This window comes from Strix aluco, chromosome 23, assembly GCF_031877795.1.
Source record: "Strix aluco isolate bStrAlu1 chromosome 23, bStrAlu1.hap1, whole genome shotgun sequence".
Lineage (NCBI taxonomy): Eukaryota > Metazoa > Chordata > Aves > Strigiformes > Strigidae > Strix > Strix aluco.
The window spans coordinates 4,179,956-4,192,018 of NC_133953.1; the positions used below are offsets into that span (position 1 = coordinate 4,179,956).

Below are 12,063 nucleotides of genomic sequence, written 5' to 3' on the forward strand. Positions count from 1 at the left end.
TCAGTGATCTTCCACCTGTGTAATGAAATGGTAATTTATACTAGCGAAGAATCGAGCCAATTGAATTAAGTTGGGTTTGAGTTAGGTTGAATCATTCTGATTTACAGCTTATAAATGAAATTAAATTAAATTCAAGTGCTCTACAATTTTTCTCAGCACACTGTTTGCTTTTTGGCTAAATCTAAGGGAAGCAGAAACTGAGCAAAAGCCGCTGCAATTTCTTTGCATGCTGGTTAAGTACCTAAATGCACGTGGAACAACACACACAGGGAAATGTATCCCAGTTCCACAGCTGTGCACACCACAGTGCCCGACACACCGCTGAAATAAAATACGATGGGTACACATATTTCCCAAAACAGAAGCAGTGCAGCTGGGAAGCTGCTTTAGCTCCTTGCTGGGTGGCAGATACCCTGCACGCTGCTGTTGCTGTTACAACGCCATTTGTCTGGTTTTATTCACGGGTGTTGAAATTTGCTTGCAGGTGAAGCCTTGCTAGAAACAAACACCATTGTAGACTACATCTACAGCTCCCCATCCCTACGGTGTGTACAGACAGCACACAATATTCTGAAAGGTAAGAACCCAACGAGCAGGAAGGGCTGCATTCTCCTCGCTTTCTGGGGAAAACGCTGCCAACCAGATAAAATGGAGCCTGGCATGGGAGACCCAAGGAAATGGTAATTCAGGGTGAGGGTTATTTCCACGGGAGTATCCTCCCCGTTAGCACAACGCAGCCCATAAGCAGCCCTTTTCTAATTGCGTGGTGTGACAAGCGCTTAGGCAAGCAGCAGCCCTGGCACTGGCCCTGACACCAGCTGCTGGCCAGGGGTAGGTTTATTCCCCCCCTGCAGAAGCCAGATGTGCAGTCGGGATGGGTGGACACATCCAGCTCGGCAGCCCTGCATCCCTGCTGCTCATTGCTGCCTGCTCCCACAGCAAGTGCTGCCACCAAGAAACTTGCTACCCTCAGTAAGAATAATTGACTGCAGAAACTGGGAAGGGAAATAGTGATAGAGCACGAGATGCCCTGGCATTGGAAACAGTCAAGAAACACCTCCAAAATGCAGTCATGCCTAGGTTCAATATATTGCACGTAGCTGCCAGCCAGAGGTTTACATTCCCTGGCATATCATATGCCAAGTACATATATTAAATACTTCATCTTTCATACCAACTATTAATCAACTGACTATTTAGAGAGAAAAAAAAATAATTTACAATCAAACAGAAGAATTAAAGCTGCGAAGTCTTGCTGCCTTTCTCCCCAGCTACTTTCACTGACACCTGGTCTCCTTTCTCCCTTCTCAAGGTATGCAACAAGAGAACAACCTGAAAATTCGAATAGAGCCGGGCTTGTTTGAATGGACCAAGTGGGTCTCTGGGAACACACTACCTGCCTGGATACCCCCCGTGGATTTAGCTGCAGCTACTCTAAGCGTTGATACAACCTACAGGTAGCAGAAAGGGGGCTGAGAGGGTCTTGGATTGCTTTTGGGCTTTGTTTTTGAAAAGTAACACTCTGCTGAGTTTTTAAATTTAGGCAATGACTGGAAGAGCTGCTGAGGCTCCCAGAATAAACTTGGAGCAGGCTCGAGGCCTGAGAATGGCTTCTTATAAACCAAATTTCCCAGATCACTGACAGGTCCAGCTATATTGCTGATCGTGGAGGTTCTCTTTCCAGTAGTCCTTCGGTCCTGGGCATCTTTCAGGTGTCCAGGAAACCCTCAAAGTGTTTTTGTTTTAACCCTTTTTCCTAAAACTTAGGAGTTTGGGCTCAACTAACAGAACTAGTTCTGTTGGCTTAGTTCCCTGACCATCACGTTCATAAATTGAACCAGATCCTGGGTTCACTCACGCCCAGCCTTTTCCTTCCCCAGAGGAAAAAGCTTGTCTGTCTCTCTGTTATGATTAGCATGGTGATGGATCTTAATTGTAAATTTTGCATCACCCTGGGGAACATGTTTACATCTGTCAGGAATTCAGGGTCTCCTAGAACATCAAAATTCAGAGGTTTTCTACCAAAGAGCTAAACCCTAAGCATTGCTCACTTCTCAGCAATTACATCTGAAAAGTTTTTAGTGGAAAAAATTGCAGGTTTCTGACTCAGGTTTTCATGGTATTCAACCGAAAAACAGCTGGTGAAAGCAAACAGAGTAAACGTCTGGTTAAAAAACATTTGAATGGCAAATGGATAAGCACCACTGATCTTTCCTCTCTGCAGAAAAGGGAAACGCTAAGATAATTCTCTCTGCTTTCAAGGGCCCTGACAGACCCGCTCCAAAAGTGCAGAGCTGACCTTCACAGAGCTCAGCATTTTTGCCAGCCACCCCTGCGGCCGCACGGATCAGTCCTGGTGCCTGGTTAGGCTCCATCTCCTGAATTCATGCCCTGCCAGCCTCTGCTGCTTTCCTTGTATCCAGCCACACGGCTGCACCTCAGCATCATTGCTGAGAAACACCGCAGGGCTGCTGGGAGCGACCTGCAGCCTGAGTCTGGAGGGAAACTCAAACCTCTTCTGACTCCCCAGTGCAGCATCGCAGCCGTGGTGCCCTCAGCCCAAAATGCTTTTTACTGTAAGCTGCAGAAAGAAAGGCTAAATAAAACCCAGCAGAAATAGTCAATGTGGCAAAGAATAGGCAAGATGGTCTGTTCAGGCTTCTTATTCTCAAATTTATGATTCATTTATACAAGCCAGACTCAAAGAGCTCCCACAAAGAGGGAAAGTCCAGAAAGTTCACACAGTTCCAGTCCTCCACTGCACCTCACTGCTGAAATACCTGTATCACTATGACTTCTTGCGGAGACCAGCCCTTTCTATCTTAGTGTGTGCCTGATCGCTGGCTGAGCAATCTCAGATAAAAACAAAACATTTATAAGACACACATAGTATATGTACACAGGAGTTCCACCTACATGGGCTTGGTGATGAATATTTTGTGGCTGGGCTTTTGTGGTTGATGGTATCAGCAGAAACACTGGTGTTTCCTGGTGTCTCAGTGCACCCGTGTGTTTTAGAACCCTCAAGTGGAATAAGCAGTTGAAACATGAAAAAAAAAAAAAAAAAAAAGGAAAACATAAAGAAAAATCACTGATTTTTTTCATACCTAATCATACCATAAATGACTTGTGTTGCATCCTTTTGGTCTGCAGCTAAAATTCCAACACTCTTAGAGTATCTAAATAGGAGTCCTTACACCGTGTTTATCCCTGAAATGGTATCACATGGCTAACACTCGGCAGAGCAGCTGGACCACAGGAGAGTCTCTGCTTTGGAAAACATGTGCCTTCTGAGAAGACCATAACGAATATTCTCAGCACAAGAAAAGAGCCGGCTCTTGTGTGCTCAGCTGGTTAGGTGGGGGACTGGGAGACAGCCCTCCTGGTGCTCTGTCTCCTTTCACAAGGGCAATTCCTGTAGATATATCAGATCACTGAATGGGGGGAAAAGTTACGACTTTTCCTTGCACCACAGCATGAATATACAGCCTTCTGCTTCCTATCCCTTGCTCCTCTGTGCACATCAGCCTGCTCCAGCCAGCTAATTCCAGGCATTTCCCAGCAATGCAGCTTTACAGATGGCCAGAGCAGCAGTTTGCCTCTGCCTTTCACCATCGAAGCCTGAGCAGTGAGGAGAGCCAGCATCAGCCTCCTCCACATTTCTCCCCGTACCTGCCTGGTCTCTGCAGGCAGACACAGATGTTGCCAGCCCAGCCCTAAGCTGGAAGCCGTGGTAGCTCAGCACAGACCTCAGGTGGCAGAGACTGCTTGGACAGTGGCTCGTCCCGCTGCTGTGACCACAGAGCTGCCAGCAGAGCCGGCGGCATCGACACCGTCCTTGTCTGGCCGTCCCTGCCTGCTCACCTGCTCCTGCTGGGTACAGATTTTGCTCTCCTGCCACTCACTGACTTTATGCGGGTGGGTGAGCCCTGAAATCTGCTGCTCAGAGGACACGTGCCTAAATAAATGCCAGGTAGCGTTGTTATTGCTGCATGCCGTTGCAAAAGTAACACAAGTATCATCAGCACATCGTATGCTGCCGCCACTAACCGGTCCACGTTAGAGGAAGCAATGATCAATTTTCCCAGCTAACTGAAATATCTTAATGCCAGAACAGTAAACATCTCAGTCATGAAGTTTAAAAATCATCATAGCGGTCCTGACGTGAGATGCACTTCTGGGGATTTGGGGAATTAGAAGAGTTAAAGAAACAGATACTTTCAGATGAATCATAACTTGCACTTATAACTTTATTGCTTCTTACAATTTACCGTACTTGTTTTTCTGCTCACAGACCTCATATTCCTGTCAGCAAGTTAGTGGTTTCCGAATCTTATGATACATACATAAGTAGAAGCTACCAAGTAACAAAAGAAATCATCAGTGAATGTAAAGGGAAAGGTGAGTGCTACAGAGGGTGTGAAAAACAAGACAGGCTCTCCAGGATGTGAATGCCAATACTCGTAACCAGTCTTTCCCCTCTTCAGGGAGATGAATCCCCATACCTGATTCTCTCATCCCCTCTCCCAGAGACTTTGGAAACTCCTGTATGTGTCAGAACAGAGTTCAGATATTCTCAGCTTATGCGAAAGGTCCATAAACTTAAGTAGCAGAAGTATTTTAGGGATCTCTACCCAGTGCAAGCTATCTGTTTCTCAAGGGAATAAATAAGGCCTTTGCACTCTGCCGTCTGTAACCAGCATCAGATGGGGCATCTTCCATCCCCTATCTGAGCTACTGTTTTGAAACATATTGCCCATAAAGACTGTAGAACATTTCTCCAAACACAATACTGAAATAAAAAAAAAAAAAACCTCTAGCTTTTATTTTTCATTCACAGTATAGAAATAGGATGTTTCTAAGTTCTGGTGATTTTGCTAATTTCATTTCATTGATCTGAATCTGCATTCTAAGCTTTCATTTTAATAGTTTGCACACAAACCTCAATAGCACAGTGTGGCGTTGGCTGTAAAGGATCTTGGAAATGGGAATCTAAATCGAAAACCAGCAACTGAAATTAAAGTGCTTGTTTTAATCAGAATTAATTTTGGGGTAGGAGAAAAGCATTTGCTTCACAAGACAGCTGAAATCTCGCTGGAATTCTTGTTTTCTTCAGAAAGCCCTTTTAAAACTAAGTAGCTCTGAGTTAACCATTATCCTGAAAATTGAGAAATGCTCTGTTACTAAACCATGCTTTTTCCCCTGTATACGCATCGTTTCATGCGTTGTTATATGATAAACTGAACCTGTTTTGAACATTTTAAATGGTCTGCTTGATCTTGGGCAGCAGTCCCTAAAGCTGGCTTCATCTCCCTCCTCAGCCTGCATTTCTCACTTTATTCCAGGAAATAACATCCTGATAGTGGCACACGCGTCCTCCCTGGAGGCTTGTACCTGCCAGCTCCAAGGGCTCTCGCCGCAGAACTCCAAGGACTTTGTACAGATGGTCCGAAAGGTAATTACCAGCAAGGAGTAAAGCTCGCTGGCTTTACAAAAAGAAATCTGCAATCTGCTTAACCAGGCAGAGGACACTTTGTTCCTCTTGTCCGATCGTCCTGTCCATTACTGAGCCTCATCCATTTCAGAAGTCAGGAGAGTAAAGCAGATTGGTTTAAGAGGCTTATCTTAACGTGTCACTTCTGTAACAGATAGCACGGGATCAGATGCCCACCTACAAATGGGCTTGCAGCGACTCTGCTTTATGCTTGTAGATAGCGGGGCTGTACAGAGACTCCCACAGTGCCCTCCAGTGCTGAAAACACCCTAACCACAGTTAACAGGGCACTTCTGCCCTGCAGCACTTCCCCTTCTCGTTTCACCCTAAAGACCTTTGCATGGTCACGGAAAAGGGCTGATAATTATAAATGGGGTCTTTGCCTTCATTGCTTCACTCCCGCCCTGGCTAGGGAGATGGCACTGTCCCCTGCCAGCCCTGCAGACTCTCTGGGATGTTCATCGCTGATACTTGATCTGAGGACACCTGAGCCAGAGCAGCATCCGTATTTCTCCTCCATGGCTGTGCTGGCTTTCAGGATTTGGGACCTTGTCAACCAGCGGGACATCTTTGGTTTGAACTGGTCCATATTTAAACTTCATTCCAAGGGTATTGTCTACCTCTCCCAGTGTTTTGCCTGTACAGTGCTGCACAAAGTCTGGCTGTCACACTCCGGCCCTACAGTCATCTTCTGAAAATGGACTTTGTGGAGAGGGAAAGAGAGAGAAGAGAGTGAAATACTGCAGTAGCGCAGCAGGACTCCAGTCCTTTTAGGGGAGCTCCTTCCTTCCACAGCAAAATCCCTGCTCATTGCCTTTCTTTCCATCTCTTTCCACACAGATTCCATACCTGGGGTTTTGTTCATGCGAAGAACTGGGAGATACAGGTGTTTGGCAGCTTACGGACCCCCCCATCCTCCCTCTCACACACGGACCAACTGGAGGCTTTAACTGGAGAGAAACCTTACTACAAGAATGAGCAAAGCTACACGAGCAAGGAAAACCCATGGCCTTTTTAAGCGTTGGAGAATGTCTCTTCTTTCTTGTGTTTATTGACAGTGGAAAAATAGTCATGATATGTTCAGTGGATCACAAAACAGCTGTTCTAGCATATCTCTCACAGCCACAGTCATGCAAAAATTCTTATTTACAACTAGGCAAATACAAAAGGGGGCGATCCGAGGGAAAAATATTAAGATACAGATTGAAGCTCTTGCACAGCAGGGAGTCTCTGTTTAGTCAGTAGCTCGGGTAGATTTTCCCACCTTGAACAGAGCTCTGATAACACCAGTAGCTTTCACTGCCTTCTGTACCGCGTTAGAAACAACTAGCACTGTGTGAAAGTTGAGCAATTCAGGATGCTGGGGTTTTTTTCACTACTGTCATTGCAAAGCATTAGCAGACTTGTTCAGGACCACGTGTTGACAACCCCCTCACTCACTACCCCCAAATTCTCAGCACCTTCCATAAAGCCTATCGCCACCAGCTGGAAATGAGAGTCCAGCAATGCCTCTGCAGGCAGCATCAGATTATTCCTCTCCTCTATTTGAGCACTGGGTTAGGTGTCGTGTTGGGCATACCGTGGATGCAAAGATTGATTGATGCTGATCCATGCCAGAAGAAAACTGAGTTTCACATCAGTTACAGATGAAGTTTGCACATCAAAAGACAGCACCTTTGGGAACAAAGACTGGGAGCAGTTTCTTTTAAGTGGAGATGAAATAAGCCTTTTCCAACCAAACCTGACAGATTTAGAAAGTTGGGGTTTGGTTTGTTTTTTTGTTTTTTTTTTTTTTTTCCTTTATTTAGGTTATTGAAAACCACCCATGTGCACAGACCCAGCCTAAAGTGTTTGTGTGGTTTAAATTCCCTTCAGAAGACCTTGGAAAAAGAGTTTCCCTTTTATACTGAGATTTTGTGCCAGTCATTTACTCAGTGGTGGCTTTCTGTCCCTTGTGAGCTTTTCTGTCAGCCTTGGTGAGATTCTGCAGTAAGCAGCTCTCTTCAGGAGGTAATCAAATCAAAAAGACACCAAAATTTAGCCTCGGCTGCATGCTTTGCTTCCTTTTCCTTAATTCCTAAGTGCCATCTGCCATAAAGACAAAGCAGAGCTGAAAAAACAGTACATTTAAATGTAGGAGCAACATACTTTGGCCTATTACGATGATATTTATCTGGTGGGGGAAGGCTTAGGATGATTTGGGGAGAAGGGGAAGAGAAGGTTTTCCATCTGTAGCTACAATCTTTGAAATCACAAGCAGCGACCTCTTAGTGCGACAGCCTGAAAGACGCCAGCACCAGCTGCTTCACAGGAGAGTGCAAGATGCACCACAGTGGGTAGTTTATAGTATAAACTGGCTTCAGAGCAGGTTTCTTTCAGATTAATATTACTTTAAGTCATCAGCCTTGGGTCAAAAAGCTCCTGCAGACATTTGTATGGGTCTTGTCAGTGTAGGCTCACTTCCAGAAGGTACTTAAAAATGTGCTTAAAAAGGATTTAAGCAGACTTCTTTCTTGGTTCGGGCCCTAAGTCTGAGTATTCCCATAAATAGCGTCAAAGGCAAGTTCAGAAGTACCAGGAAAGAAATTCTGGCATCCTAAGTACCCCTCTTCTGCCCAGCTTTTCCTCTGCAGAAAGCGTTAGTGTCCTCACTACGCACAGAAGTTGATACTGGACAACTTTGACAAAGACTTGTTATTGATAACAAGACCAAAGTTTGTTTTGTGTTGGTTTCTTTTAACCTATTAAGCCTTCGGCAGGCCTGGTCTCACCTGCAGTAGGATATGGCTGAGCTGCACTTCAGCAGTCAGAACAAATACGGAGAGATAAACCGCAATCCCTTCTTCCTAAATGAGGCAAAACGCTCAGCAGTTGCGATATAACGAATCTTAAGGGGGTTTAGCTCAGCTTTGGGTCTGGGTTTTACTGAGCTTGCGAGGGAGAGTACACCAGATTCTGTACATTTTGAGTCAGCAGAGAGCTTGTCCTGTGCAATAGATACGTTGTCACAAACCATAACAATAGTCCGTTATTTATACATTTATGACTATGTAATACACAGTAGGCCATTCGTAAGTGCATTATTATACCAGGGATGTATACTGAAAAGTCAGGGAGATAACTTATGAGATGACAGAAGAAACTGCCCCCGTGCAGTTATACTGCTGTCACTTTAGTTTTTAACTGTAATTTAAACTATTTTTGGCTGCGTACAGACGTTCTGAAGCGCATTTCAGGCTTGTTTTCCTCCACGCTTACTCACTGCAAATTTGCAAAGAGTTTAAATCTAAATAGATGACAATCACACCAAAACTAACTTGGTTAGTGATGCACGTGCAATTCTCCAGGCTGCTTTTTGCTTCACGCTACGGGCCAGCAAGGTGTAATTTGAGGCAACACATATTGCCTGTACAAACCAGTGGAGGCTGCTCAGGTCCTGCTGCAGTTCAGTGACTTGACAAGGAGTTTATTTAGACAGAAGCATGAAACAGAGAGGGAACAAAACCTGAATGCACAGTTTGAATATTGTACTAGCTGATCTTTGCATATAGTAAGTAATATAGAAAAGAGTGTCCTGATTGAGAAGGTAGATGTTAAAATACTCGCTTCTTAAAAAATATATATTTTTGGATGTTTGGGAAAGTATTTTGACAATTGTAGTCTTATCTCAGATTTTTCAGGTGTCAAGAATCTCTGTCAGAAAGAAAAATCTTATTTTTTTTCTAGCATTCTGATTTCTCATAGGGGGTTTGTGTTAAGTAGTCTCATGTTGATAAGGCTTATTGGCGGGGGGGGAAGAAAAAATGTTCCTTTTAAATTTGTAATTGAGATGTTAAGAATACAAAACAATTGCTGCTTCACTTTCCCTCCATTGCTGCTCATTAATGTGTATTTAACATCACCTCAGTGTTTTGTCCCAGAAGAACATTAGACTTGATCTACCTAAAGTGCATGCAAGTGTTTTCCTGGCCTTCACTGTGAGCTGCATCAGATCCCAACAGTTTAATTAGGGGATAGGAGACAAATAGCAGTTCCTAGATTTTTCCCTCTCTTCCCAATTAAGGAATACAGCTGGAAATCTGCCAAGAATAAATTGCTAGTCCAGTGTTTTCATAAACTGCAACTTCAGGACTGGGCTAGAAAAATACAAGAATCAAAGTGCAGAATCAAATTCTAGCAGAGCAGCAGCTGACAGGATGACACTCAGCACCAGAAGGTCAAAACCAGGGTATTTGGAAAAGCTCAGGTTTGATCAAGAGTTTGTCCTTATCGCTAGACTTTATATCTCGCTCTGCCTGGGGATACCTTGCTAGTTTAATGCAGGTACCAGATCTAAAGTTTCATGCGTTTCCCTTACATTTAGTGCAGTGGCAGCTACAGCCAAACCCTTCAAAGCGCTGAGCACGGAGCCAGGTTCTCTGCGAGTAAAGGGACACTGTGTACTCAGATCAACAGAGCTCTGCTTGCTTATGCGAACTGAGGATCCAGACCGTGACTCCAGAAAAAAAAATATTTCCCTTTTTACTCAGTCTGAACGGTTTCAGAAAGAAGTCAGCTGATGGTAGGAGCCTCCTTCTCTCCTCTGGTGTTAGCTTCTAATGTCAACGTTATTATGAAAGGGATCATTTACATCACCAAATAAGTGGTTACTTACAAGAATTATCTTCAATGAAGGCAATGCCAGTGGTAATTCTACAAAACAGAGTAGAAGGGATGCTAGAACGCCATTTCCCAGCGTATGATTTTGTATGTGCAGCCCTGACCCCCCAGAGCAGCAATATCTCAGGGACACGGGTACTGCAGCTCTGGGGAAAAACAGTCAGAGGATGGGGAGGGGGTTGTGTACAGCACTGTGACAAACTCAGCCCCTCTGCTCAGCTCCTGCGTACTGCACTGGATGTGAGGGGTTGTAAACTCTCCCTCTGGGTCCTGTGGGTCCTTACAAAGGCCTGGTCCAGAGCCCAGGGAAACAAAGAGGAAGATTCCTCATGATTTCCTCAAGCTTGGGATGAAGCTGCTCCCCCCCACCTACCACTGACTGAAGGAGGAATTTGGAGGACTCATATCTGTGCGGGGTTCAGCCCTTCCAGTCCTGATTTAGGAAATGCATGCAGAAGTAGGGTAAGATTTAGTGTCTGATTATAGTCATGTTCATTGCAGAAAGAGGGACTCTAGATAATTGAGTTAGGCTGTAGTCAACTAACCTTCACCTAAACCCAGAGCTGGAAATTAGTTTGCGACGCTTCACGACTTAAAATGTATTGAAATTCCATGAAAACTATTGTTTAGAAAGGGAGACTTAATAGGTTTGGTTTGTGGTTTGTTTTGGTTTGTTTTTAAAAAGGAGCCTAAGCACAGAGGAAATTATTTGAACTTAAAAAGATACACGTGAAATGATGGTGATAACAGACATGCTTAAAAAGGTGAATGAATGAACGACAAAAAAAATAATTAAGTGGTAAGCGTGATTGGTTGCATACACTCTAAATCGCTACTTCTCACCACTTCCTCAAAAACGTTTTCCCTGGGGAATATTCATGAACCATACATGCTACATAACTGAAAACACACAGCCAGTTCCTTTATTACTTGCCATTAAAATGTATTTTCTGAAGTTTCTCTCTGTGGACATCTCTTAAAACTTGATGTTATCAGTGGATACTTTTTTTTTTTTTCATTTTAAACCTGTTGTATCATTCTGTTTATTATGTTTTTTAGTGTGAGCAGATTGTATTTATTTGAGAAAAATGTTTGCTGTTTAAAAAAACCAATAATTGTATTGCCAAAAATAGCTGTAATTACCTGTGACATCTGTATTTTTTTATTTTGGGGGGGGCGGGGGGGTTGGTTGGTTGTTTTTAATCTCAGTTTCAAGTGCTAACAACTGTTAAAACAACCACTGCATTTTAATTTGCTTACAATATTAAATGGATTTCTTGGAAGTTGGACAAAAACGTCTCATAGATGATTTAATAAAGATGCCACGCACCCACACCTTGCCCTTCCTATTTAAATCTTCCTCTCGAGTGTGTTGGACTTTGCTGGAGTGAGCATTCTGACACAGACCCTCGATGAAGTGCCCCTTCAGAGGGGCCCGTGAGCTGCTGGGGTGCACCTGAGCAATATGTTCCATGGCTCCAGCGAGATGTAGGTAGGAGAAATGCCTGTACAGGGCATAAATCTAGAGAAGAGCTGTACTGGGACCTTGAAACAAGAAGGGAGTCAGGGCTGTTTCTCAGTTTGGGTTGCAGTGCTGCCCTCACCACATCCCGCTTCGGGATGCCCACCTGGATGGGCTGTAAGCCTCAGAAGCATTAAGGAGAAGGGGGAATTTGAGCTTCATATTCCTTCCCTCCTCTGAAGATGAAGTTCATTTATTTGACAGCAGATGGCACAAAACCATCTCAGGTCTGGTTTTCCATCTACTGCCCAGGGATGGAATTTTTCCTCTGGGTTGGAGGCAGGTCGCTTCAGTGCCTCTACTGCGTGATGGCTTTTTTCCCCAGAGTTATTTTACTGTCAGGTTTAGATGTGTGGAACTGGAAGCACAACTTTAAACCAAAGCAATG

At 44.1% G+C, this 12,063-nt stretch overlaps 1 protein-coding gene across 3 annotated transcripts in view; it reads left to right on the forward strand.

The window, feature by feature from the left end:
* UBASH3B (ubiquitin associated and SH3 domain containing B) overlaps positions 1 to 11,301 on the forward strand; it is a 75,799-nt gene extending 64,498 nt beyond the window's left edge. For all 3 annotated transcript variants that reach the window (XM_074849033.1, XM_074849032.1, XM_074849031.1), the window contains exons 10-14: positions 485 to 577; positions 1,313 to 1,457; positions 4,295 to 4,401; positions 5,346 to 5,455; positions 6,335 to 11,301. In XM_074849033.1, the coding sequence (XP_074705134.1) occupies positions 485 to 577; positions 1,313 to 1,457; positions 4,295 to 4,401; positions 5,346 to 5,455; positions 6,335 to 6,472 (593 nt within the window). In that variant the 3' untranslated portion in view covers positions 6,473 to 11,301. The remainder of the gene's footprint in view (positions 1 to 484; positions 578 to 1,312; positions 1,458 to 4,294; positions 4,402 to 5,345; positions 5,456 to 6,334) is intronic.
* Positions 11,302 to 12,063: the final 762 nt, after the last annotated feature.